The sequence below is a fragment of the Neocloeon triangulifer genome, unplaced genomic scaffold (assembly GCF_031216515.1).
Source record: "Neocloeon triangulifer isolate White Clay Creek 2 clone unplaced genomic scaffold, ASM3121651v1 ptg000008l, whole genome shotgun sequence".
In the NCBI taxonomy this organism is placed as follows: Eukaryota; Metazoa; Arthropoda; class Insecta; order Ephemeroptera; family Baetidae; genus Neocloeon; species Neocloeon triangulifer.
The window spans coordinates 2,376,849-2,404,088 of NW_026775550.1; the positions used below are offsets into that span (position 1 = coordinate 2,376,849).

The 27,240-nt window shown below is 39.6% G+C and overlaps 8 protein-coding genes across 11 annotated transcripts in view; 4 read left to right on the forward strand and 4 right to left on the reverse strand.

Annotated features, from left to right (window-relative positions):
- Positions 1-61: 61 nt before the first annotated feature.
- LOC132194993 (protein NDUFAF4 homolog) lies at positions 62-2,036 on the forward strand. Its single transcript, XM_059616653.1, has 5 exons — positions 62-208; positions 277-468; positions 524-835; positions 1,129-1,496; positions 1,601-2,036. Exons 2-4 carry the CDS (start codon positions 312-314, stop codon positions 1,239-1,241), a joined length of 582 nt encoding a protein of 193 aa, XP_059472636.1. The 5' UTR covers positions 62-208; positions 277-311; the 3' UTR covers positions 1,242-1,496; positions 1,601-2,036.
- On the reverse strand, positions 1,001-3,069 carry LOC132194990 (polycomb protein eed-A-like). The gene is made up of 5 exons (XM_059616647.1): positions 2,826-3,069; positions 2,397-2,720; positions 2,045-2,344; positions 1,580-1,929; positions 1,001-1,487 (listed from the first exon to the last, which is right to left on the reverse strand). The coding sequence occupies exons 1-5, from the start codon at positions 2,922-2,924 to the stop codon at positions 1,238-1,240; spliced, it is 1,323 nt and encodes a 440-aa protein (XP_059472630.1). The 5' UTR covers positions 2,925-3,069; the 3' UTR covers positions 1,001-1,237.
- A 209-nt stretch (positions 3,070-3,278) lies between these two features.
- LOC132194989 (uncharacterized) lies at positions 3,279-5,140 on the forward strand. Its single transcript, XM_059616646.1, has 6 exons — positions 3,279-3,418; positions 3,473-3,562; positions 3,622-3,997; positions 4,049-4,689; positions 4,756-4,931; positions 4,986-5,140. Exons 1-6 carry the CDS (start codon positions 3,372-3,374, stop codon positions 5,069-5,071), a joined length of 1,416 nt encoding a protein of 471 aa, XP_059472629.1. The 5' UTR covers positions 3,279-3,371; the 3' UTR covers positions 5,072-5,140.
- Positions 5,083-7,547, reverse strand: LOC132194991 (transmembrane protein 135-like). Of its 3 annotated transcripts, XM_059616650.1 has the most exons (8): positions 7,401-7,546; positions 7,102-7,344; positions 6,740-6,997; positions 6,528-6,685; positions 5,927-6,308; positions 5,526-5,833; positions 5,287-5,364; positions 5,089-5,231 (listed from the first exon to the last, which is right to left on the reverse strand). In XM_059616650.1, exons 2-7 carry the CDS (start codon positions 7,246-7,248, stop codon positions 5,304-5,306), a joined length of 1,314 nt encoding a protein of 437 aa, XP_059472633.1. In that variant the 5' UTR covers positions 7,249-7,344; positions 7,401-7,546; the 3' UTR covers positions 5,089-5,231; positions 5,287-5,303. The 3 variants fall into 3 exon arrangements, with proteins under 3 accessions (XP_059472634.1, XP_059472633.1, XP_059472631.1); XM_059616651.1 differs by lacking the exon at positions 5,287-5,364 and having other exon boundaries at positions 5,083-5,231; positions 7,401-7,547; XM_059616648.1 differs by having other exon boundaries at positions 5,111-5,364.
- Positions 7,548-8,054: 507 nt separating this feature from the next.
- On the reverse strand, positions 8,055-12,095 carry LOC132194712 (fatty-acid amide hydrolase 2). Of its 2 annotated transcripts, XM_059616164.1 has the most exons (8): positions 11,879-12,095; positions 11,135-11,238; positions 10,309-10,502; positions 10,034-10,253; positions 9,712-9,951; positions 9,272-9,651; positions 9,113-9,211; positions 8,055-9,057 (listed from the first exon to the last, which is right to left on the reverse strand). In XM_059616164.1, the coding sequence occupies exons 2-8, from the start codon at positions 11,217-11,219 to the stop codon at positions 8,608-8,610; spliced, it is 1,668 nt and encodes a 555-aa protein (XP_059472147.1). In that variant the 5' UTR covers positions 11,220-11,238; positions 11,879-12,095; the 3' UTR covers positions 8,055-8,607. The 2 variants fall into 2 exon arrangements, with proteins under 2 accessions (XP_059472147.1, XP_059472148.1); XM_059616165.1 differs by lacking the exon at positions 11,135-11,238.
- Positions 12,096-12,301: 206 nt separating this feature from the next.
- LOC132194711 (uncharacterized) lies at positions 12,302-15,086 on the forward strand. Its single transcript, XM_059616163.1, has 5 exons — positions 12,302-12,539; positions 12,605-12,817; positions 12,955-13,086; positions 13,141-13,766; positions 13,815-15,086. Exons 1-5 carry the CDS (start codon positions 12,507-12,509, stop codon positions 15,028-15,030), a joined length of 2,220 nt encoding a protein of 739 aa, XP_059472146.1. The 5' UTR covers positions 12,302-12,506; the 3' UTR covers positions 15,031-15,086.
- A 1,035-nt stretch (positions 15,087-16,121) lies between these two features.
- On the forward strand, positions 16,122-17,975 carry LOC132194565 (actin-related protein 3). The gene is made up of 6 exons (XM_059615908.1): positions 16,122-16,292; positions 16,350-16,601; positions 16,660-16,952; positions 17,017-17,285; positions 17,340-17,609; positions 17,662-17,975. The coding sequence occupies exons 1-6, from the start codon at positions 16,249-16,251 to the stop codon at positions 17,788-17,790; spliced, it is 1,257 nt and encodes a 418-aa protein (XP_059471891.1). The 5' UTR covers positions 16,122-16,248; the 3' UTR covers positions 17,791-17,975.
- LOC132194566 (LETM1 domain-containing protein 1) overlaps positions 17,968-27,240 on the reverse strand; it is a 33,530-nt gene continuing 24,257 nt past the window's right edge. Inside the window, exons 2-6 of the mRNA XM_059615909.1 lie at positions 19,517-19,626; positions 19,266-19,466; positions 18,813-19,089; positions 18,441-18,752; positions 17,968-18,277 (exon numbers count right to left, since the gene is read on the reverse strand). Of these exons, the coding sequence (XP_059471892.1) occupies positions 18,086-18,277; positions 18,441-18,752; positions 18,813-19,089; positions 19,266-19,466; positions 19,517-19,572 (1,038 nt within the window). The 5' untranslated portion in view covers positions 19,573-19,626 and the 3' untranslated portion in view covers positions 17,968-18,085. The remainder of the gene's footprint in view (positions 18,278-18,440; positions 18,753-18,812; positions 19,090-19,265; positions 19,467-19,516; positions 19,627-27,240) is intronic.

The window sequence follows — 27,240 nt, forward strand, 5'->3', positions numbered from 1 at the left end:
AAATTCCAGTTTTTTTAATGAAGTAATCGGTAATCGCCAAGAAAAATTGACCAGAAATTTTCAAGATACCGGTAACCGACGTGTTTTTAACCGGTTTCTTTTCGCAAAATCCAATTCGTCCTTAGTGCGCCGGCGCATAGGCCGATCCCACACCACAACACGGGGCCACGGGCAAAATAGAAAAACAGATTTGCAGGCAGACTGAAGGGTGAGTATAAATATGCAAAAATTATATAAGCCGAAAAAAATTGAAATTAATTTAATTTGGGCCTACAGAAGCTTGAATCGCAAAAAAATTCAAATCCGAAGTCATGGGGAATGCCGCAAGTCGAGTCTTCAACACGGCCACCAAAGGTTTACGAGATTTCAATGTTGAAAATCGAGCTCATCGAGTTATTTCGCGTGACAAACCAAAACCCGCACCACGATACCCGGCAGACGAAAGAGAATTGGAGAGAATCGTCAAAGGTGAATTTACTGGATCAAAAACATTTGGCAAAAAAGTAAAATGATTTCTTTGTAGAACACCCGGAGGTCTTGTTAGAGCAAACAAAAAAACTGACTGACTTGGACAAAAGACTGAAAACAGTTTTCGTCGTTTCCCACGACCCAGAGCATGACGTTAAGCAGCAACCTTCCTCAAATCGACCTTTACCTGTGGCCAGGAACTCTCCTCAACGACCAGAATTTGGCTTCGAGGAGCCGGCTGAAGTTGCTCCAGGAAAAGTTACGTTGAAAAACGTTCTCCAATTCATCTACGATCACCAGACTGATCCACTCAAGTGGAGTAAAGAGAACATTGCAAAGCAATATAAGCTTGAAGCAGAGTGTGTTGGTGGGTTCTGTTTTTTTTTACATCATAAATAATTTGATTACATTTGCATAAACATGCAATTCAAATTTTAAAACCTTGGATTACATAACTGAAATAACTATTAACTCACTACTATTTCATCAATTATATAACATATTATAAGAAAAGATAAATCAAAAAGTCTGGTGAAATACAATAATTTTTTTTTGTTTATTGATTATCAAAAATTTATATTACAAACATAAATACTCTAAACTAATTCTTAAAATGCTACCAAATGCTAATGAAATAATTAATGCTTGATTGATCCACAGAAAACATTTTGGCAAACTTTCGTCCCCTGCTAGTACTGGTGCCCGAAGGGAAAAAGGGCAAGAAGCAGCAGACGCTGTCTGTCTCGCAGAGGATACAGAAGCTGTCCTCTTAGGAGGCGTTGCCGCTGCACCTGTCCCAGCGCCAAACAGAGCCATCGTCGCACACGCACACCAGCACTTGGCCGTCACGACTCAAACTTGTTTGCCGAATGGCAGTTGTGCACTTCGGGTGCTGCAGCTGGTGGCATCGAGCTTGTCCTGGCTCGTCCGCTTGGTCGAACTGCCACACATAAGTGCGGCCCACTTGATTGCCCAACGCCAGAGTTGTCTGTCGTTGGTCCATAGCAAAGCGGACAAACCTTTAAATAGTCAGTTAGAAATTAAAAAAAAAAAACTTAAAAAATTTAAAATTGTTTTTTAGATTAATTTTAAAGTAAAAAATTTTGTTTACCAAATTTCGCATTCTTTGTAGTCGAAGCGGTGGAGCACAGTGACTGCCGAGTCGTTCAACTTCAAAGGCTTGCCCAAACGCCCCGGCTGCCAGCAGACGATGCAGTTTTCGCAAGACTTGGAGAGAACAAAGTCTCCAAGCCAGCGGACACAGTCGACGTAGTTGCGGTGAATATCTCGAGTGGAAAAATCGGGGAAGTGCTCCTTCAACGAATTAAACGGTCGGGCGCCAGATCGGAAAGAGTACGACTCCTTGATGGCATCCTTGATGTGCGGCTTGTCCAGGCTCCACAACTTCAACGAGTGGTCCATTCCACAGGACATGATGCGATCGCCCCGCAAATCAAAATCCTGCAAAAAAATACAAGTTTGGGTCAAACGACTAGGGACTGGTGTGCAATTGTGATCAGAGTTAGTTCCTCGAGTAAATAAAGAATCGATAGAAAGTGAATAATTTTTAATTTACCGCACTCAAAACTTCATCTCGGTGGCCCTCGACGCCACCGAAAATTGCAAGGCATATGTCCGTCTTGATGTTCCACAGCCGGAGAGCGTGGTCCTTGGACACTGAGAGGAGCAAATTTGGGTCCTGAGGGTGGAACTTGAGCTCGTTGACTGCATGTCCATGACCGATGTAGTGTTTGATGCATACAGACTGCGAAGGACTGAAAAGTCTGATGATTCCTCGGGAACCAGCTACAGCCAGCAGAGGTCGGCCACTGTCCTCATCCACGGTCCATGCACAAGTGTAATAATTTTCATATGCCTGTAAATTGATCAAATTTATTTCCAATTGCATTTAATAAAATAAAACTGACGTCAGTGTCGGCGTAACATTGGAGCAGTTTGATGCCACCCTCTTCAGGACACTCGTAGATGGACACTCTGTTGGCGCCGACGCAGGCAAACACCACTGGCTGTCCGTCCTTGAGGTGGTGGTTGAACTGAACGCCAAAGAGGGGCTGGCCGTGGTCTTCCTTGGCGTAGCACGTGAACTTGTAAAGGGGCTTCCCGATTGTTTTTGCCGCCTTTCGCCGGTTGCTGAAACGACCTTTGCGTTTGGCGCCCCGCTGAACTGGTGTAGCGCTGCGGGAAGAAGTGTTGTCCGTGGTAGACGCACTTCCAATGCTCGAGGTTTCGTCCTATGGGAAAGAAATAATCATTTTCCAAATTGTTATTTTAAAAATTAAATTTTTCGTGCCAAAAAAAATTAAAATATTTTGCATATGTAAACAAATTTGTTTTACCGCCTCGTTGGTGTTTTCGTCGCCCGATTCTTCGGTGTTGGTCTCGGACGGCTCCTTTCCGTTTTTATTCTTGTTTGTCCATAGCGTGCCGGGAGACATGGTTGATATTTAAATTAATTCAACTCAACAAACGCAAACAGTTTTAACAGTTTATGTACTCGGAAAAAATGGAGATTGAGGAAGGACGAAATATTTCGGGCGGCTGGAGAAGCTTTGTTTTGATGAATTTCGGCTAAGCAGTGCTACCAATTGTAGTATTGAAAAAATTAACAAGAATACCTATAAACTTATTAAAATTTCTTTCAATAATTTTATACCAATATTATTTTAGATGTTTTACACTAAATTTAAACTTTTACTGAAAATATGGTCTTCCATATGGTACAAACATAAAAATTACCGTAACCTAATGTTTTTTGTAAGTTGGTAATTTGCACGTATTTTTATTTTTGTTCTTGGGACACATGCGGACGCGGACACATGTCAGGACCTAAACACGATTTTCTTCTTGATAAGGTTTAATTTTTGAAAACCGTCAGATATTAAATGGAGTCACGTGAAGACGTTGGCCAGATCGTCCCGTGGTTTTCAAGGCAAGGCACTATGAATTACAATTTTCAAGTTAATTTTTATGTGATATTCCTCAGCGATGAGTGGAGAATCGCAGCCAAGCTTATTGCCGGTGAAGATGCCGATCACTCAAAAGCCCTCAGTTTGATGCGGTTGTGGAAAGCTAGGTTTATATAAATAATTTCTATAAATTTCTATAAATTCTTAAATGATGTTGTTTACGAAGGTGTGACACTCTTCCGGTTGGAGTTGAAACTTCAATGGTTCTTCTTTGCGCACTAGAACGAGCGTCGGAAAATTCTGCAATTTTAGATGACCTAGGACAACGATTAGCCCTGAGTGCTGCTCTGACTCGTTTCCTGAACCACGCTCTTACGGCCAGCAAAGACAGTTTCAATCAGTCCATGTTTGAGAAAGCCAAGAGCGCAGACATTCCAGGCTGGATTGTTAAACTGAGACACGAGGCTGCCCACGGAAAATCCGTTCCTGCCCTCGAGCCGTTGTTGAAAGCTGCAAATTTTGCTCTCGACTGGCTACGATGGCACTATTGGAATGAGGAACCACTTGACTGGAGCCCATCTGTACCTCAGATAGCGGAAATTGTAGGAAAATTAATTTTCGACTGCTAAAATTTATCGCAATTAAATTTACAGGTTGACGAGTGGGAAGCTTTATGTGCCTGTCAACATGTTGGCTACAAGAAAATTTCCTCCCTTCCAGACGAGAACTTGAGACTGGCCAACGCTGGAGTCCGTTCTGTGGCTGAAGCTGCTAAAAATGCAGAACAACAAATTTTAGATGCCACCGTCGCCTCACCGGAAAATTTGCTCTCAGCAATTTTGTCCAGTCAAACTTTCCTGACGCCTCCCCCTGGTCTCTACGGCAAGGAGGAATTGCCCGAGTTGTTGATTGCCCAGTGGAGACCCTTGCTAGGCGCCCTGCATGCTGCTCGCTTTTTGCCGCAGCTCATTTTAAAATTGCACGAGAAAAATTCCAGACTGGCTGCCTTATGGAATTTGTATTTATTGGAACGAGTGCAAAAGCTGCGGGCGGCACAGAAGAAGTTGTACTTGTCAGGAGTGGTGGTCAAAGAAACGTCCAGCCTTGCAAGGTTTTTGCAGAAAAAAAGGGAGGAGCACCCAGAGCTGCAAGTTGAGACGGACGCAAGGCAGGCCGTCGGACTGGAACTGGAGTGGCCCCTATTTGTGGCAGCGCCGTCAATAGAGGAGTTGAAATCTCTCACCACCTCCGTAGCCGCAAACCCAAACAAAAATGCTAGAATTTACATTGAAAGGTAAAAATTGTTTTTAACTTAAAGCGGTTAAAATTCCAAACTGAAATAACTCTTATTTATATTCAGGTTGTTATCATTTGCTGAAACGGAAGCAACTACAAGGGACAAAATTTTGCAAATCTGGAGCATATATTTTGGAGAGCAACCTTCCCCAGCTGAGGTTCAGGGAGACATTCAAACATTGGACGATTTAGTAGAAAAAGCGCCTCAATTGGAACAAGGTTGCAGATGGATACGCTTGGGTCAGTTAAATTTAATTTTATGATTCAATCCATCACTAATTTTCTTCAATGTAGATGAATGGAATGCAGAGGCTATTGGAAGACTGCCCTGGCAACAGGGATTTGTTAACTTGGAACTGAATTTCGACAGTTGGGAATAAAACGCTTTTGATTTGTTATTGTCAAAAAAACCATATGTTGTTTATTTCTGTACAAAAATAATAACAATCAACAACTAACCCTGCTGTTGTGCTTTGGGATCACATTGCATTCATTGGAAGGCCTAGCATTGCACACGCCATCTTATTGGTTTCGCTGCATCTGTTGGAAATTGAGAAAATGCAGTCAAAAGCATGTCGAGGGCACGTCGACTCACATTTGGTGGGCGCGCGCTCACACAGATGTGTTGCTGGTCCCATACTTAGTCAGGCACTCGCGATTGATGTCGAAAAACCTGACACAAGCACCAAACGTTTACAAACGAGCACAAACAAATGATACAGTGAAAGGTTAGATGAAAAGAATTACGTGCATTAGAGGGAAATCGATGCTAATAGTAGGAAATTAAAACAAGCTCAAGTGTAAGATATACAAACTGACAGAAAGTTGATTTACCTTCCTCCGGAAATACCAAGAAGGAATCTCCAGTACGACGGTCGCAGGCTGCGCGGCTCAAGGACAGCGGCGTGGAACAAAACGGCAGTCGAGAAGCAATAAAGTAGAATTGTGGCCCACGGCAGCTCAGGTAGGTAGCCCTTGGCAGAGGCTGCGTTGTAGGCAACCTGAAGGGTTTTCCACATCATGTAAAGGGCCACAGTGGGTGACGGATAGAAAGCAAAGGTGGTGCCTGCCAAAAGCCCCGCAGGCACTGCTAGCTTCGGTGAATCGTTGCCTGTCGAGCGTCGTAACAAGCACAGGACCAGCTAAAAAAAATACAAATTTGTTAATATATTTTATATTAATTAAAGTTAAATTAATAAAAATTGCAATTTAAAAAAAAAATTGTTAAAACTAACCCTGAAGATTCCTGAGAATCCACCCAAGAAGGCAGCAAGTCCGTAGGCATCTTTTCCAAAAAGCATTCTACCCAATATCGAAGGGTTCCTGGCTATTTTCTTAAAGCGTAGCAGCAGGTTCAGGCAGGCCTGAAGACCGTATCCAACCGCAAACTGCTTGGCTGCCCCGTGCAGAGTGTAGTGCAGGCAGCTGTGCGGATGGGGACACGCTGGGTGACGACCCTGCGCCTTCAGAAACTCAACAAAAGGACGAAGGCTCTCGTTGACAGTTTGCGTCAGGGAGAGCAAAAGCCAAGGTCGCCGACTGGACGCTGAGCCGGTCTGCGATGGATTAGCCAAAACTTCCCTGTAGTCCTTTTGTTCGTACGGCCCCACTATGAAACTGCGAATTTGGATTCCAAATTAGTTTATATTGCTACAATGAAGATTTCAAAGCAAAAAATATTATGGATATTTTAGAGAATTATTTCCTGTGTAGAAAATAATGACTGCAACTTCCTTTATTAATTCTTTTAAAACAGAATATATTAAAAATAATACAGGCAAAAAATAATAAATGCCCTATTGTTAATCTGTGTCATGAGAACCACAATAAATTTACCTAATTAAACTGTAAACGGAATCATTTCCTGATCTGGTCTGTGATCGATAGAAGTACAGAAGCGACGAAAGTGCCGCCATGAAGATGTAGACCTCTCCATGGGGAATAGGCTTCACGAGACCCCGCCTCGCAGCCATTCTGAAAATGGTCTCTGATGCCTGGAAGATCAAAATAAATAAATATTTTTAAGTTTTTGAAGGACTTCAACATACTACGTTGGTAACATAAAGGCAAAGAAGGCTTCTCCTCGACGGTCTCTCGATCATGATGGAAAAGAAGCTGGAAATGAAGGCGGGCACAAAGGACACCGTGAGGTAGTTGAAGTTGCCGGTGATCCGCCTCAAGGAGCAAACAGTCAGCATGAAGGAGTATGCGTGGCAGCTAAGAAAGGCCGTCGACTGGATGATGCCCAATATGGTTTGGCGCAATTGTTTCTTGGTAGGCACTCGGCCTCGCATCAACAGGGCTAGCTGAAAATTAAACATTAACATTAATGAATTATTTATTGAAAAAATATTCTAGTTTGAACTTTGAACCAAAGAAAATTTAAACATGCTGCAAATTAATTTTATACCGTGTAGACAGTGACGTAGATTCGCAGACACTCCTGCACGGAATGCGAGCCGATGCCGGCGGCCGCGTCCGTGCAGGAATTTGTCCATGGATGAGCGTAGTCGCGGCAACTGTATGGAACTGTCTGCAATTTGCTGAAGACACCCATCGCATACTTAAGGTGGGCAGAGCACCACACTTGGAAACAGCCAATAAGTCAATCTGGGCCAAATCTGCGTGCTCGGCTGCTGTGTCTGCGGTTGGGCTGCGCAATATGATTCAAATTTTATAGCCTTGATAAAAAAATTGGAGTCAATATACCGCGTGATCGATGTTATTTTGCTAGCAAATGCAGCAGTACGACAGAGAAAGGGCGACGAAGGAGGAGGAGGCACCTGTCAGATTCCTCCACTTCTTCCAGCCGATGTTGATTATTTGCCACGCACTGCTGCCAACTGAATTTACCGCATTTCATTTGATACCACTCAAATGAACAATTTTTATTACCAGGCAGTGATATTTAGTATCAAAAAAATTAATTAGCAAAAATTTCAAATGTTTTTCTAGTAGAATTTTCGAATAATTATTTTTTGTTTAGCTTTAGATTTTTTCCAGCTTTTTTTTCTCAGGGTGATAATTATGTATTTTAACATATTTGGTCAATCTTTGATCAAAATGATATTGATAAGAAATAATTGTTTGAATAGTAAAAACTGATATGATTGAAACAACGTTGAAAATACTGACCTATAGACTTAAGCTAAATATCTTATCTTATCTATATATACGCGCTGCTTATTTCATAATAAAATATATCATGATAAGCAACAAAGTTGAAGTCTTTTTTAAGCAACCACTTCAAGAAGAGAGAGCTAGGCAATTGATTATGTAAAAAATTTAATAGCAGAAAAGTAAAATGTATTGACAAAATACAATTATAATGGTCCACATAATTATTAAAATAAAATCAAGATATAAGTGTGTGTATAATTTGGCGTTGTATTATTTTTTATGAAATGTCATAGTGTATATTGAACGTTTTTACAAATATAAAGACAATAGAATTTTCATATAATTATCATTATGGAACATTATAATAGTTATATAACATTTCAAAGTGTGATGTATAATTAATAAATATCAAGTGATTAAGAGAACGAATGAAGACTGTCGTTGCCTCAATCGATCATATGAGTCGTCGCAATTGGCACCTCAGTGGCGCCAATACTATAAATGCACCAGCATACATTTTATAACATATTTATCTCACAGTCTCGGCATCAACCTAACGTAAATCACTGAAACGACTAAAAAAGATTTCTGAAAACTTCTCAAGAACACGAAGCATGAACGATTAAGCCACACATTTGAGAGACCCACAGAGGAGTTTCCACACAATATCTAAAAGGATAAAATTTTTGCAGAGCTTAGAAGTGGTTCCATTGGTACAAAAAGCAATCCAGTTGCCAACGTACACCAAAAAGCAAAAAATTGACATTTGAATAAGAGCTCATCGTCTGAATCTCGATTAAACTTCGATTTTCGGTGGAACCCAGCCACCGAAGGCTTTTTCCAGCTCAACAGCCATGGCCAGAGTGAGTCTGTCTTGGTGGAGGCCACCAACCACCTGCAGGCCGATAGGAAGGCCGTTGGAGGAAAGACCCAGAGGAATTGCTGTGGCTGGAAAGCCGAGAACGTTAATAATGGCAGTGTAAGAAAAGTTGAATGGCCGCAAGACGGGTTCGTTGTGGTACGGTGCAGGCGTCGGATGAGTGGGGTAGAAAAAAACACCCTCCTCTCCTAGGAGGGCTTGCATTTCGTCGTGCAGCTCTTGGCACATGGAGAAGAGGCGATCGTAGCCGGGGGTTCCAGGCTGCACGCCCATTTTCTCAGTCAAGGCAGTCATTAGAGCAATGAATGTGTGATTCGACTGTCCAACTGTCCACTTCATGAGTTCCCATCCCAAATTGATCGAACCCTAAAATAAATGATAGTGAGAATTTAAGAAAAACAAATTGTGGACTTCTTCTCACCTCGCAATTTGCTAATTGCTGGCAAAAGTCAGGAGTTCCGACAATGTTCATTTTGGCCAACCAAATGGAAACAGCTCGTCGTAACCTTGGCAAGTCAATCTAGATGAATTATCAAAATATTATTAAATACAATAATATAAGTAAGAGAAATTTTGGCACCTTTGTGGGCTTGAGACCGTGGGCTTGTGCGAGGTAGTCGAGGACTTTCCGCATGCTCTGTTTGATTTCAGCGTCGACTGGACTAACATGTGGATTTCCACCGTCGTCTTCCATGTAATAAATGCGAAGGCGTCTGAGCTCAACCTTCCTGTCCAATTGTAAATCACGGTGGGCCAGAACTTTAACCATGGGCAGCAAATCGGTGGCAAACTTGCACATAGGCCCTGTGCCGAGGTAAGTCTCGTGAGTTTCGGAGGCCACTGGCCACTCTCCGTGATTAGAAATTGTGCCTCTTGTGGGTTTGTGGCCGAAAATTCCATTGAAGAAGCAAGGCATGCGAATCGAACCCCCAATGTCAGAGCCAAGACCCATTGGAGTTCCTTCAAAATTTCAAGACAAATTATATAAAAAAGGTTATTTTGAAAGAAAATATTACAAACCTGCTGCAGCCTGGATGCAGGCTTCTCCACCTGATGAGCCTCCGACAATTCTGCTTGTGTCGTAAGGGTTGTTGGTGCGGCCGTGCACCCGATTGTGGCTCTCCCACCACATGCACACCTCGGAGGTGTTTGTGATGGCAAGAGGAATTGCTCCTGCCTTCCTCAAACGCGCCACAGTCTCAGCATCTTCAGAACCTCTGATGTGTTTCCGGCAATGCAGTCCAGCGGTAAAACTCATTCCTTTCGAAAAAGATAGAAATTTCAATTTTTTCCACAAAAATATAAAAGATTTTCTAGAATAAGAAATTGATAAATTATTTACCTTCAACCATGATGGCGTCTTTGGTTGAAAAAGGTACTCCCAGAAAAGGGGTCTCTTTCAGGATTTCCTCCGGCGTCTTCTTTGTTGTTGCGAGCATTCGGTCCACAGCCCTTGCCTCCTCCAGGGCCTCCTCAAAGCGATGGTCCACGACACAATTCAAAACGGGATTGATTTCTTCGATCCGATTGATAAAAGCCTTCACCACCTCTTCACTTGTCAGCTTTGAATTTATAAAAATTAAATTTTGATAAAATAAAAGTATTTTTAATTCTTACCTTCCGCGATCTGATTTTCGCGGCTATCGATGTCGCCGGTTCCAGGAGAAGCAAATTCTTGATGGGCGGCATGGCAGTCCTGCCCTTGATGGCGTAGGTGGCCCTGAAGAGGATACCGCTGAGCAGGTCAACCAGTCGGCGCAGGAAGGAGAGCCACTTGGCGCGCGCTTGTTTCCACCACGACATTCTTCGCTCTGCAAGTTCAATTTCAATTTATTTTCACGTCCGCAGGGCTTCAAACTGACATTGACACTAAAATCTGGCTGATGAAATCTATCACGTGCATCATGTGTAAGAAAAGGGGAAAGGGTAAAAAAATTCATTCTAAATAAAGGTTCTCGAGCGCTGAGCTGAAACTTTTTATCTGCTTTGGTTTCCTGTCCAAAACCGACGTTTCCTGCGATTTACATTAGCATTGCATTAACACGTGACTTTTGCATGATAAGAAACTTCATCAAGTCGATATATGTTGATTTCCTTGTATCAGCCAGAAATAATTTAATAAGAAAGTGCAGGAAACAGTTGTTGAAACCAGTATACATATATATCATTATGAAAATAATTTGCTATGTGAACTGAACTGTGACTCACAGAATTCATAGGAAGAAAGCGAGATGAAGAAATAATTATCCCTTGTAAATAAAAAATGGTTGAAATTTGTAACAATATTATTCATTCAATTTTCTAAGTTTCACTTAAATTCTAATAACACGAAAATTTCTACGCAAGGTTTTTTCCAACCTAATGAAAATTGAAAATAATGTGAACCGAAAACACACAGAAATAATTACATGAAGAAAAAGACAAAAAGTACTGCTGTTTTTACCAGGCGGAGAAGTTGCTGTGGCTTTAGAAGTTTCGTGTCTAATTTTAGCAACCTTCGCCTTCACCTTACGAGATATCTTGCCCATTTTATGTACTATTCACCTGCTGGGAATGAGCACGGAATTTCAATTAACAAAATTCGTCACCAAACACAATTCTAGCAAATAAAGTAAGTTAAATAATTAATTTTTAACAAACAAAAAAACAATAATTTTTTAATATATTCGAAATGAGGGTGATTCAACAGAAAAATTTGCATAATTAGGACTTCCCGTGAAGTATCAGAGCAAAAAGTCAAGGTTTCTTGCTGATCTTGATCTCTTTTGCTACCGTAAAAAATTAATGACAAAGATCGAATAAAAAAATAAAAATGCATGACATAATATATCAAACTAGAATAAATAATGGTGCTAATGGCTTTGAAATGATCTTATAATAAAGTCAAAATGCTATTTAAAATAAATTATGGAACAAACATAGTGAAGAAAAATGTTAATTAACACACAAAGACCAAAAAGCGACGGAAAAATGTAGCACTCTCCCTCTAAAACGAATTGTTTGTGAGATAAAACGGCCACACGCATTAGCGTCGAAATTTGTCAATTAAACGACTTTCGCATCGATTGAATTCAACGCAGCCATACAAGTGAGAGCGAAAGCCGGCTGAAAATGTCAAGTCAAAAATAAAAATAGCAGCTGGAAAGTTTCACGACGGGGAGGAAAACGCGTATGAATTAATATGCACCTTATTTTTATGCGTTCGATCGGACGATTTGCAGACAAAAACTGTCGTAAAGTTTCCCGCAGATCTGCTCGTGGTGACCTTTTTCGGACGCTGGACAATCCTTTCGAATTGGCGTCCTTCCTACGACGCGGGGACCACAGAAAAACAGCTTTTGGTCTCACTTCTCGGGCTTGGGTCTCACTTCTGGTTGTTTCTGGCCATTTAACCGATAGTGTTGCCAACATTGTAAAGTTTCGCCGATGTAATTAAATCTCATATAATCTCTACAGAAACCCTATAATTATATAAAATAAATATTTTTTTGTAATTTGAGCAGTATTGAAGTATTTTTTACAGTTAATTAATGAAAAAAAGCAGTTAAAACTCGAGATAGTTGGATAATTATGAAAGGCTGGTAGTGTACAATCTATACTCAATGACTCACACCCGCCCACTTTTGCATAGCAAATCGCAACTCGATCCTCGATCGCTGTTTTTCTCAGATAAAAATAATTATTTTTAATTTTTTATGCACTCCGGTCTCCTGTCAAGAAAAAAATCGCCACTGCACAGTACACTACACAAACTTAGCTTCTTAATACATAATTTAAATGTTAATCTAAAGAAAATTTTACAATTTTATTGAAAAATGACTGACCGAGATCTGAAATTAATTTTGAAGGTGTTTAATGTTTTTTTTGTGTGCTTTTGATTTGTGCTTAATTTTCGTTTACAAATTTTCTCCAGGGCCTTCTAAATGACCGTACAGATGACATTTTGAAGTTGGACCTTCTCTATCAACTCGAGTCTTTGGAAATTGACGTCACTGGATTGAATGCGGCTTTGAATGTTCTCCGAGCCTTGCAGAACAATGAAGCCTTTTTGAATGATCCTCTCCGTCTCATCCGATCTCAGTCTATTCACACTGCCACGGCCCTTTTGCTAAATTGCCATGCAAAGGTATAAAATAAGGATTACATAATTTATTTAAAAATTCCTAGATTATTCAAGGGAAATTTCACGTTTTCAATACTTTTTATTGTTTAAAACAGGGTTTAAACTTTAATATTGTATTAATTCTCTATTTTTTTATTCAGTTCGGCCCAGAACTTGTTAAGGCTGCCATGGCAAACCACATAGACTTGCTGCTGTCCTTTTGCAATGGTTCTGATGCAAATTTAAAAGCGGTTGCTGCTACTAGTCTATCAGAAATTCAACTTTGCTTTAAAGTAAAACGTTCCAATTAACTGTAAAGGCCAATTTTAACTTTTCTTATTTTTTAGGACTTGCTGGGCCCTTGTGTGGCCGTTATTGATACCTTGGCGGCCTTTGAGGCCTCTGCTGCTCATCAGCCACTCCTCCAGCTGCTATCCCTTTTGGCTACTGAAGAACAAACTGCCGCTTTCCTGATAGCCCAGCTGCCCCTGCTATCAACTCCTGCGGCCGTTTTCTTGGCCGCTCGTCTGGCCTCTTTGGCGACTCCGTTTCTCATCCGACCATTCCTGCAACAAATCCTGGTCACCTTCGACTTATCTTCTTTGTGTGCCGCAGTCCGACTGTCCCACTTTCTGGACGACTTTGGTCGGGTGCGTCTGTTGAATCACTTGCTCGGACTGAGCAAAGACCCTGGCCTTGCTGCGGCAGTCAGGCTGGTGCTATTGGACATGGCAGTTTACTTCAGCAATCGCTCCAACCTGCCCATTTCTTCTCCGAGTTTCACCCCGGCGGACGGTGCACACAGCAAACTGAAAAAGGCAGCCATCATGTTCGCCGAGCCAAGCAGCCAGTCTGAAATTGCTGCATTGGAGTCGATTGTGGAAGACGCAGCCAGCACTAAAAACAAATCTGTAAATGCCAAAGTTCTCTACCTGGCATCAAGAAATGAACAGCTAATAGACGTCTGCAAAAAGTATAATCATTTCTATAATTAAATATTATTTTAATTTTATTTTTGAAGGGTCGCTGTGGATCTCACTTTGAAGGATCTGTCATTTGCCCCTCATTTTCTTCAGTTGGTTCAAACTGTGCCAGAGCTGGAGCCCTCGAATCTGATGTCGTCTTTGGTTTCCACTGAACCTCCGCACCCCAAGCATCTGTCCCACTTTATAATGCTTTTGAAACAAGCAGTTGCATCAAGAAGTGCGGCCGTTGCCCGGCCCAAAGAGAGTCTCAGTCTAGCGGCCCGCTTGGTCAACTCGTCCTCGGAAGGCCTCTCTCCCAACACAGCCCACAGACTTTTGTCCGTTTGCCATCAAATAATCAAGGTTTTCGACCCTGCCGACTTCAATACAGAAATGACTGCCCTGCTCTCTGCTGTTGCTGCCAAGTGTCCGGAAGAAGATGTGGCCGCTCGAGTCGTATCTTTTGAATCCCTGCTAGGTTGTCTGACGGACTCAAAGGTCAGGGAAGTGTTGAGGTCGCAGAAAAAGGGCCTGGTTGCTGGTTTATTCCACAGACCGCAGGCTGTGAAAGTAATGGAGCTTCCTGCGATGACTCTGCAAGTGTGCAAAGCCCCAGTTCACGTGCCTGAAGAAAAGAAGTCTGAGCGAGTAATTCAGGGGACTGATGTCCTCACCGAGTATTGGCCTCTAATTCAATCATCTAAGCAGCGCCAGATTAAAATTAATATTTTGGTCACTCCGGAACAAAACGAACCCTTAAATGCAATAGCCGTATTTTTTGAACCCCTTTTACCATTCGGACAAATGGAACCACTTTTGATAGGGCGGGTGTCTTCGAAAACCAAAGCAGTTGGAGCTTATACACCTGAACGTCCTTACCCTGTCATCCTTGCAGCTCGGGCTGAATTTCAAATGAGTGGCCGTTCGTACTGCTGTCCTCTGCAGGACCTGACCATTGGATTGGCGAGCCTTTTCCAGCCAATGCCTGGAGGCTCGAGAAAGCAGGTGGCCAAGGCCATGTGGGAACACATGAAAGAGTGGCCTGAAGCGTCGGTTGTTCTGCCTGAAGAAGCAGCCAAGGCCAAGTTGAAGGAATTGAAGCCATTTCTGGTGAATCCAGGTGGAAACCTGGTCACTACTTTTCTAGCTCCGAGCAGCCACTTGCTATTCAAATTCGGCAACATGGACTCGGCAGTGGTGAAGATTGATATCAAGACTGATGACGTGATACTACTGGCGCATGCCAATGACTTCTTGCTCAAGTCAAAATAGAAAATTAACTGAAAATTATACAAATATTACAGCCTTAAAAATAAAGTTATTCCATATTATTTTTAACTGTTTTTTTTTTTTCTTAAATTACCATCATGTTACTATAAATTTAACTGGATAGTAAACAATTCAAAAAAGATATTATTTTCAGTAAATTAATCGTTTATACTAGAAAAAAAGTTTGAACAGTCAAACGTAAATATGTACAAAAGTCACAAATTAATGAAAACAGAAAAGAATTAATAAATAACAGCAGTCGGTGGAATGTTAAGAGTTGCGAGGCCGCTGCGCCAAATGCTCAGAGTCGGCGGCCTTCGAGTCCTTGTGGGTGGGTGAGGGCTGGAAAAAAGCTGCCCTGTTGACCTCGGTCTCCTGAAGGGCCACGTTCCAGTCTGAAATCCGACAAAAACAGTTCAGGATAACGAAAAAAATAAAATTTGATCAAAATTTACGGTTGCAGATGAACTCAACGAGCTCCGTGTGCTGCGGCGTCAGCGACGAAGGATGGTGAGGCTGCTCAGGCCGCCTCTTCGGGGCCAAGCCGTTGACCGAGCCTTTGGGCGAGCTGAAATGAGATCGCGATTAGTGCAACGTGCGGCGCCGCAAGAGCAGAGATTCACCTCATTTAGGTTCGGCCAGGGCCTGCGGAGCAAAAAGGGTGCGTTAGTTGCACGGTCGGGACTCAAAGGGTGCCGAATTACCTTGCAAACACGAGCGGCAGGGTGGTTGAGCGAGTGTCAACAACACAAACACTCCACCAACCGCGGATCACGTGACCTGAAAACACGTCTGCCAATAAAAGGCGTCGACCAATCGCGGACGAGAGTTTTGCATAAGACCATTTCAAGGGCGCGTGCCAAACCTTGAGCACCTGCAGCCTTTGTCTCACTCTAACCCTTAATAAAAACGTGCTTTGAAAACTTCATCGCGGTAAAATTTTTTTCACAACGATAATCAATAATAAGGGATCTTTATTTTCATTAATATTTGCGTGATAAACAAAAATTTGCTACGAATCCACTCATCTTGGACTTTTCCCGCCCCGGAAACCTTGAAGACAAGTGAGCATCGGCGATGACGTCACGTGACACTCCCCTGGGTGGTTCTCCTGCGGCAGCGATAAACAGAGAAGGCAAAACTGAGATGTCCTCTGCTTCCTGCTGAGAAAAGTAAATAATTAGAGCGAATTAGGGAGCCGAGCGCCAACTTTTAGTCAAGATGGCCTGCCGAATGCCCCCATGTGTGATCGACGTCGGCACCGGGTAAGTCGAAACTGGCCAAGTGTGCAAAAGGGTGTTGAAATAATGAATCGATTGCAGCTACTCGAAGATGGGCTTTGCGGGCAACAAGGAGCCGCAGTTCATCGTGCCCTCGGCCATCGCCATCAGGGAGAACGCCAAGGTCGGCGATCAGTCGGCGCGCAGAATGACCAAGGGCGTCGAGGACCTCGACTTCTTCATCGGGGACGAGGCGTTCGAGGCCACCGGCTACTCTGTCAAATATCCGGTCCGACACGGTTTGGTCGAGGACTGGGACTTGATGGAGAGATTCCTTGAACAATGCATTTTTAAGTAAGTTTTTATTGACTCATAGATATTAAAATATATAATAAATTTTCCAATCCTGCAGATATTTGAGAGCTGAACCTGAGGACCACTACTTCCTCCTCACCGAGCCACCTCTGAACACTCCTGAGAATCGAGAATACACGGCTGAAATCATGTTTGAATCCTTCAACGTTCCCGGGTTGTACATCGCTGTGCAGGCTGTTTTGGCTTTGGCCGCCAGCTGGGCCTCTCAGAGTGCATCCAACCGCACCCTGACTGGTATCGTCGTCGACAGTGGTGACGGAGTCACTCACGTAATCCCAGTCGCAGAGGGATACGTCATTGGTAGTTGCATCAAGCACATTCCCATTGCAGGTGTGATGTTTGGATTAAAAAGAAAAATTCCATGCTATTTTATTAATTATACAAATTATTTTAGGACGCAACATCACTTATTTCATCCAGTCACTGCTGAGAGAGCGAGAGGTGGGCATTCCCCCTGAGCAGTCTCTGGAAACCGCCAAGGCAATCAAGGAGCGCTACAGCTACATTTGTCCTGACATCGCCAAGGAATTCGCCAAGTACGATTCCGACCCGTCAAAGTGGATGAAGCGTTTCGACGGAATGAATGCAGTAACCAAACAACCCTTCGCAGTAGATGTGGGATACGAGCGCTTCCTTGGTCCAGAAATTTTCTTCCATCCGGAGGTAAATCTCCAATCTTTTGAGTTATCTTTGAAATTTGATTTAACTTGTTTGTAGTTTTCAAACCCGGACTTCACCACTCCAATCTCGGAAATTGTGGACACCGTAATTCAAAACTGTCCGATCGACGTGCGTCGGCCCTTGTATCACAACATCGTGCTGTCCGGAGGTTCAACCATGTTCAAGGACTTTGGCCGACGCCTCCAGAGAGACATCAAGCGCACTGTGGATGCCAGACTGCGACTTAGTGAGACTCTTAGTGGTGGCCGAATCACCCCTAAGCCAATCGAAGTGCAAGTCATCTCTCATCACATGCAGCGATATGCTGTAAGCTTTTTCCCTTAAAATTTTAATTTTTTTTAATAAATTCAAATCTCAGGTGTGGTTCGGAGGCTCAATGCTGGCTTCAACGCCAGAATTTTACCAGGTGTGCCACACCAAGGCCGCCTACGAGGAATACGGTCCCAGTATTTGCCGGCACAACCCTGTCTTCGGCACCATGACCTAAGGAGCAATTACGGGTAAACCCGAGCATTCCGCAAGAGCGCGTGTTTTTTATCTTACTATTATAATTTCTGGCTTTGTTACTGATCTTTATTACTAAATACTATTATCGTTTAAAAGAGAGTTATGCTAAATAAAAAAAAATTATGTCAATATAAGAGAACACAATAAACGAAGAGTACCAGAGAAAATTAACTTGTCTGTTATAATAATTTATTTGCATCTATTTAATAGTGACTTTGACTGTTGTTTATGTACAGACTTGCAAGTCGTTAGTAACTAAATGTTTCTAGTTCAAATCACATATTTTTATGCTGATAGAGCAGCACCCAATTGGAAGGCTGGTTGTATCCTATCAAAATTGGCAAGTGCAAAATCAGGGAGAGGTGGTCATCGTCGACGTTGCCGCTGACCAGGGTCCACTTGTGCAGCCAGAGCACCAAGTCTTCCGTTTTCACATTGACCGGATTCAGGCCTCTTAGAAAACAAGCCTGTTGAAAGAGGAAAAAAATTAGCGTCTTTTACAATGACTGAATTATAAAACAGTAGAAGAGTTAAAAATGAATTTTCATGAAGATTCACTTCTTCACTTGATGCAGTTATTCTTTTTAAAGACTACCATCTCAATTTGAATTAATAAATAAAATTAATTACATTTCTAAGTTCGTCATTGCTCATGACAGTGACGCCCTCCTGTGCCATCATGAAATCCATTTCCCTGAGAATTTTGGCACGATCCCTGAGCCTCTTTCGCCTCCTCCAACCCATGTGCATGCCATGAAGACGGACCAGCGCGTTTTTGTGATTGGCCCACAGGCCAGCCAGACCAAAGGGCTGGATCTCTGCAAACAGGTCTCTGACATTTTCGATTTGCTGAAGGTTGGGATGCGATCCACTTCCGAGCAGACCGACAATGTGAGCCCAGCGATTGCGAAGGTCGCCTTCATCGAGATCATCAAGGCGAGTCTGCGTTTTAAAAATTAAGTCAAAAATTGTATTTAATTAATTTAAAATAATTTAATAAACCTGAAGGCACCGAAGGACTGGTCTTTGGTTGTAAAGTCTCTTTCGAAGAGCGATGGCAGCAAAATCCACCCTTTGCTGGAGGGACCAAAAGTGTCTGCTCAGGAGATGCCGAGGAAAGATGTAAGCAAGAGGAAAGATGACGTAGTTGGCAAAGGGCAGGGCAGATATCAGGAGGACAGGGGCGACCCGAATCATGTCCTTCGGCATCTGGAAATGCAGCTCCAATTCTCTCCTAGAAAGTCCATCCGTGCCTCTCTTGCTAATCCACCTGGCGATGCTAAAATAGAAACAAATTAAAAAATTATTTAACAAAAAACTAATTTCATTTAAAAATTGAAATGTTTTAGAATTAATATTTAATTATTTGCCAGTAAAGTTTAAAATATTTTACAAAGTTTAATAATAGAAATTTAGTTTTTTGAAAACAAGGTGATTTCAGAAGATTTTTTCAACCTAAGGAATTCCTTGAGGTCCTCGTAGAAGTCCTTGATGCCGACCACGAACACCCTGTAGACGTGCATGGCCGAGGGGAAGTTCTTTTCCAGGGTATGCTCGAAGCGCCGGACGTAGTAAACATAGCGAGAGATGGTGTACCTTCGCATTTTGCGCTCGATGGCGTCCTTGTTGGGCGGCTGAGCCTCTCCGTGACAGCATCTGCAAAAAGGTCATTCAGCCTGACATTCGGGACGCAGGGGTCGACTCACCTTTGCGCAAGGGCAGGCGCTCGGAACACGATCCTCCTCAGGACATGACCTACCATTTGACCAGCATGTGATTTCGAACTGATTCGAATTCGGCGCCCTCGAGAATGGATCTGTGCGAAAAATAAACTCGTTAAGGTTTCCCAGCACCGCCACAGATGGCGCAAACTGGACGATTCCTCGATGGTCATTCAAGTGTGCAATATTTCGCATCATGATATTTTTTATACTAACTTTCCTTTAACCCTTCATTTATACCCTGGAAAGTTGCAATTCCCATAAATATAACATACATTCCGGCAAATTTATATGTCCCAATAAGTGATACAAAATTAAATTTTCTCTTATTTCTTTCAAATTCTTATTATTTAATGCTATAACAAAATTTAATAATTTTTAATTTTTCAAAAAGGATCGTAAAATTATTTCCTGATTATAAATTATGAATTTTAATGAGAAATACCATTGAAAAAAAGAGCTTATCTGAAATAACTAGCAGATTATATCAGTATAAAAAAATTTTAAATAAAAAAACTGCAATCAATACTTAAAAAATTTATACTTGATTGCTTTTTTACTTCATCTGAATATAAAAATCTACATTACTATGTGCAGCAGAAAGTAAAAATTTTGATTCAAAAATTTTATAAGCAATTTTGATAATTATTCAAAACTTTTAAATTTTAATCAAATAAATTTAAAATTTTAATCTGATATAATTCTGTCTGTTAATAAATTTGTAGAATTTTGTGTTGAATCTATCTTTTTTTTTTTTTAAACATTTCATGTGCTATAATAAAATATATAATGAATTAGGGAGGTTGTCAAAATTTTAAGGGGCCAGAAGTGTAATTTGATCATACGTTGGCATAAAGAAATTTGTAGTTATTTGGGTACATCTAATTGCGACATTACCATCATAGGGCCGCACTTATTATTCATAGTAAAATTTAACTTGAGATTTAGAGACACAGAGACTAAATAAACTTATTAAATTTCAAAGGGATCATTATTATCTCTTAGCTGAAGTGAATAATGTGGCCTGCAGTGGCCTGCAATTATAAATTAGGGGGTTACAAAACTCTTTTGAGCAAATTAAATTTAGAAATAACAAGGTTAAATTAACTTTTTTGCACTGCATGCAGAAAAATATATAAGGATTGCAATCAACGAGCGCTCTGTACAGCGAGCGGGGATTTTTCGAGCGAATTATTTTTGACATCAGCATTTATTTTAATTTCGGCCGGCGCGTTTACTCATCGGGAAGATGCGGAGAAATATAAGTACTCGTCTCTTTGCGGGCCACAGACGTGTTAATAACGCGATCAAAAATATACGCACCACACTGAGCAAAGCCGACGAGAGCGTAATTTTAGAGCAATTTCGGCCGAGTGTGCGTTCCCAACTGAAAAATCCGCGAAGCTCCATAGCAGTAAAAAAGAAGATATGGAACTTGGCCAAATTGGCAACGCGGCTTGCAGATAAAAAACAAATTAAATAAATCCACCGCGGAACAAAGATAAGAAACACGAAATAATTAAAACCGACTCGTATTTTTCTACAATAAATTTACATCGAAATACGAGAATGAGAGATAAAATCCAGAGTCAAAAAGAGTTTGTTTGTTATAATAAGTTTATGTAAGAGATGCATCTTCCTTATATAAAAAAATTCCCCGCATCTCGTCCACACAGCGAGCATATTTATTACACCGAGAGATCAAATCTCGGTGGGATTATTTCTCCTTGACCGTGACCTTAACTATTAGAGAAAAATTTATATAATAACAAATATCAGCCCTTCTGCACGACTTTCTTTCTTTCTTTATATGAATCGATTTTCCTCCCTTGATGCACGTATGGGGGACAAATTGCATGCTGACAAAGCGCAAGTGAAAAAGAGTTGGAAAGCCGTACAAAAGAAAAAGACTCTCCTCCGAGTGTGCCTTGCCTTGCACTCCTCGACACTCTATCTCGGTGGAAGCGGAATTTTTTTATTTCGATTTGAGCAGCAGGGCCGCCTTGAGAAAAAAGTTGGCCTTCGTCTCGAGCGCGCCGTTTTTACACAGCGAGGAAATGAGGCGCACGGGAAATTGGGCAAACTCTCTTTTTACTTCTCATTCACTATCACCGCCGGTTTATCAAAAAAGGAAGCGGCGGCGTAGGCGTTTCGAAATTTCTTTTTCGAAAAAAAAAATGTGGAAAAATGGGTTTTCGGACTGAATCATTGGGGCCATTCATGCTTTCCGCTGGAATTTCAAACAAACTTAATATAAAAATCGTACGATGATTTTGTGACGTCTTCAGCTGCGAAATGAGGAACTGCGGTTTGGGATTTTTCGCTAGCTAATATTTTATAATAAAAAATGTGAAGCTCATTTACTACTAGAAATATCGAAAATAGGAATATTAAAAAAATTATGTGTTATTCAAAGTCCAAAATTTATGCTCTTTAATCTTCATTGATGTAATTTTAAATTTTTGCTCATTTCTAAATAAAACTTAAAACATGAAAACGGCCAAACTTTCTGATAAAAAAAAAAATGAGATGAAAAATTAGAACTAAAGTTTCGCAAATAAAAAAGGTAATTGTTATATTTTTACGCTGGAATCATGTTATTCAAACAATTGTGGTTGAAATTTCCAATTCATGTTTTCCAATAATTACCATAAATGACTCCTATTCTTGAAAAAAAATTGATTTGACTATGCTGATAAATTAAACTTCTTTTCTCAAAAAATATTTTGAAAATAAATTTCTCAAATATAAATTTATTTAATATGATAATTTACTTTTTATTTCAATTTTATAAGTATAAAATTTTGTTGTTATCTTAGGTGTTAATAAAAATTACACAATTTTGAAAAAAGGGATAACAAATTATTTTAATTATTTATTTATATATTTTTTTAAAATGGTTATTAAATTATAGTTTATAAAAATTAATTTATTTTAAAATATATTTCCTGTTCGGGAAATATACAGCCAGGATATTTTTTTTTATATTAATTTAATTGAAATGCATAGAAACAATTAAACACATAATATTACTCTATCAGTCTATCATCATCAAACTAGGACATGCTTTGGTAATAATTGCGCTCCAATTAAAAAAAATGAATCAATGTCACTGGGAAAGGAGGAAATTTTTTAATATTTCAATAAAATTCAAAGAAACTAATCATTGAAAAATCTTAATGAGAGTGATTATTGATCAAAGGCTACGTGCAGCTCAACACGGTGAGCATCCATCAAGAGATGAGTGCACAATTAACTTCACTTTTCCTCTCTTGAATGTATAAATATAAATATATCGCTTTCCCACTTGAAAACAGTCTCACGTATCGCATTTTGCGAAAACAAGTTAAATGCACACGGCATTATTCTTTTCTTTCTTAAATATTATTTCCTCTTTATCTCTTTCACTCTCGTGAGAGGCGGCGCACTTCTTTCTTGTGCAAAAACAACAAGATTATATCTCTCGGCATCATCATCGTCGCGCCGCCGAGAATATGCAACCCGCAGAGAAATAAAGAAAACGAGGAAAAAATCTCTCTTGTAATATGCACGGATTGAAGGATAACAATAATGGTATTAGATGCATATAATGTGTTTTTACCATACAGTGCAGTGCGCTCATTACACTATAACTTGTCAACCTGTTTTCAATTGTTTCTCTTCACGTTCGAAAGCAAGGTGAAAATGAAAATACACAATATCGTGCCTCAAGTCATCAACAGCATTAATTGTTTTCAACCTACTCGACTCAATATTTTATCGCTGATTTATTTTCCACATCTGAATTGCGTCAGAAAGGATGAGTTTAAATTATGATCTAATGAGTTTTTTTATAATTTAGATAAAAATTATTATTGCGTTGCGGGATGAGTGATTTCCTCATCAACGAAGACGCCTCTGGAATTTTCATAAGTACCTATTCTCTTGTCTTTTTGATGGATCAGACCTTAATTTAATTTTAACGATTTTCGTATAAAACTTGCTGATTCAAATGTCGCATTCTTGTGAATTTCCCATCAATCACAGATATTAATTTTGGTTAATTTGAGCTACGGTTGAGAAAATTTGTGTGTTTTTGTTTTACTGCTAAAATTCTAAGTTTAGAGGAACAATTGTGATTATTTGATATGAATTGCATTTTTTATTTAATTTTTCCTCTTGAATAAAGGTAAATTTTGGTGCAATTTTCAAGTAAAAAATTTGACAAAAATTTAATAATAGATTTTTTAAGTACAAACAGACAACTTGAGATTTTTATCCGTTTTTATCCATTTAATATTTTAATTTATTTGACGCTACAGCCTCAATTTCAGCTTAAAATGTTTAAATCTGCAACATTTGGGGCTCTCTCTTGGTACATTTTTTAGTTTATTTCCAAAACAAACAATTATTTTTTCAGCATGATCTTCTTAAATCGAGTGTACATGAATTATGATGGAAATAAACTTTCTTCGACGGGATTATTATTTCCGAGGGCGGCCGCAGCATCACGCAATGCATTGCTTTCGTTTCGCTTTTCTGGAGATAAAATATTGCGCTCATGAGCCGGGTCCCCTGGCCTGCTATGTTGCCCCGTATGAGCCCTATAATCACCATTTGTCCAAATTTATGGCGCCTTCCAGTCGAAAATAATTACAACTGTGCGCCCGTTCGATTGTTTTTCTTGCGCTGCAGCCGGGCCGAGAGACATAATAAACAGGGCGGACGGCTTATTTATTTATTTGGACTGCGCTGGGTGCAGTTTGGAAAAGAGACACGCCACGCTTGAGAGAAGAGGATATTTTTGGATGTCGCAGCCGCTGCACAAGAAGACGCTACAAATGTGTAACAATGCTGAGGAGTGAAATATACGGGTTGAAAAAAAAATAGCACTTTTGTGTTAGAAACTTACACTGTTATGGCTGAAAGAGGAACGATATAAAATTATACAAGATAAATGAAAATTATTAACCCTGAATATGCGCAATGTGACATTAAAAAAAAAACGACTGGAAATTGCTGGGGATAATAAAAAGAAATTAATTTGATACAAAAATAAAAAACAAACTCTTAATTTTTTCAAATTAATGGTAGAATTTTAGATTTTCAAATGTAAAAGCGGATCTTTATTTAAAAAAATTGAAATTTATGCAATAATGTTTTAATTTTTAATAATATGTATTAAATTTAAAATTATAATAAATTATATTTTTTTAAACATTAAAATTTTTTAATACAAATTATTAAATAGTAATTTTATATATAAATAAGTTTATTTATTAGATTATAAAAAAAGTTCACAACAAAACCCATAATAAACTTGTCAAAAATAATTAATTTTAATATTAATATTTAATTTTTATGGAGCTCTAATTATTTATAATAATTAACAATGCATCACAATGGATTACCAAAAAAATAGTTAAAAAATTAAAGCATAATTTTTTTTTGTCATTTTAAAAATGAAAGAGACGTTTTTACATCCAATTTTAGATTTTGTTAAATTCTAAAATGAGAAACACTACAAATTGCGCAGTTTTCAAGCAAAAGCAATCTGCATAATTATGATTATATTTTGACCGAAAGGGCCCATCATTTCCGCAATTATCATATATTTGTATTCTCGGCGGCGGCGGCGGGGAGGAAGCGAATTTTTGCATGCCAAGCCCCCGAACAGGTGATGTGTGAGCGAGTTGTTTGTTTTCCTGTGCGCTTGCTTTTACATTTTTTTAATTTATCCTTCACCGTGACCTTGTGGTTCGCGTGCGTGCGACTTCCACAATATCCACCCAGGCCGTGTATAATGCATTTGATACCGCGCGCGGCGCCGAGACCAGCGATCGACGGAGAGAGAGAGAAAAAAAAACACTCATTCCATGTGAGAGATAAATTAAGTAAAACAATTGTTGCGAGCAAATGAAATTGACCACCCTTTGTTGCAAAACGCTTTTGTACAACAAACTCTATCTTTTTCCATTGTTTCAAAACAGAGACGCTCAGCCTGACGAAACTTCAAGCGTGGAAGAAAAAAATCGATAAGACGTGATCTCGTTTTCTTTTCCCATTTTTCACACTTTATTATTTTCCCTCCTTTGCTCTGGGATAACGTTTAATGTGTTATGAAGTATTTCGGGATCATTTGAAGTTTGAAAATCGGCCAAGCGCAATAACAAAAACGGTCCAAGCGCCGCGTTGCGCAACTCTCAAGTTGTTGTTTTGATCAGGCGACTTTGTTCTTCTTATGTATGATGCTATTTTCGATTTTGACACGCAGTTTTTGCTCTCCTCGAGCAGGCAAACAGGAAAAAACGGCGAGGAAAATCAGAGTGGGAAGCCTTTTATGTGATTTTCCTTTGATATAGAGAGAATTTTATTACACCGCCAGCAAATAGATTTTTTTAAGAAACCAGCTGCGCCATAGACGGCCGGAAATTGTGACACTTCCCATTGCTTTTCGAGAACAACTATATCTTTCAGATTGACGTGAATTTCTTATACTGAGCCGATATTGTTTATAGCTCGCACCAGAAAGGGAATGTTATGTGCTTTACTCGTTTGGGTTTATGGAGAGCAAACTGTAAACAAGAAGATAAAAAAGAGGCAGTGATCATGGGGGATAAAAGTTGGGCAATAATTTACTCTTGGGATGGTTAATGTTTTTATTATTGAATCTGACCTCGTCATTAATCAAATTTATTTCCAAAACAATTTTTTCTTCTATTGAAAACTCATAAACAAGTACAGAGTTTAATAAAATTAAAATCATGTAAAAAATACAAGCATTTTCGATTTTTATTAAAAACAAAAGGTCGCGGTCTGCGGCAGTAATTCTAATAATAAATTTAAAATAGAAAAAGCAGCCAATTCGATAAGAATGCCAGATTGTTAAATGATTCCATCAGATTTTATTAATTGACCATTTGAGAAATCGAACAACATTGGTTCTTATGGCAACCTTATCTTAGAATGATTGAATCTTTTCAATCCTAAGAAATGTTGTACTAGATGCAAAATAAAAAATATGGGCGTTGGAAAAATCAAAATTGGTTCAGCGTGGGGCTGTATTTAGGCGATCAAAGATTTGTAAAGTAGGCAACCGAAGCCAATTTTTTGAGCTTTAACAAATCTTTGATCGCCTGACTACAGCCCCACGCTGAACCAATTTTGATTTTTTCAACGCCAATATTTTTTATTTTGCATCTAGTACAACATATCTTAGGATTGAAAAGATTCAATCATTCTCAGATAAGGCTGCCATAAGAACCAATGTTATTCGATTTCTCAAATGGTGAATTCTTGCGTTTTTTTTTAAATACCTGCTTGAACTTAATTAATTGAATACAATGTGAAATTCTTTAAATAAAATTTTTCCCTCAGAGTTGATCCAAAATTAATTTAAAATCAGTTTCCTTCCATTGATTTTCAAATCGTTTATTGTTTAATAAAAAAATTACCCTGCTAAATTAAGTCTAAATTTGTCGTCTTGTGGAATGCGCCCGTAATTCTTGATCTGGAAATTATTTGGAAATAGAAAAAGCAAATTTTACAGAAAAATATTGAAAATTGACAAATAAATCGAAAACTATTGCTGAAAAAAAAATTATTTTTTGCAATTAATTTGGGTGGCATGGTGTTTTTTCTCCAATAAACTACTGAAAACAATGCAATCCCATCGAGGAAAGTCGATTATGAATTCAAACATCACGAACTTTAATAATTAGTTTGCAAAA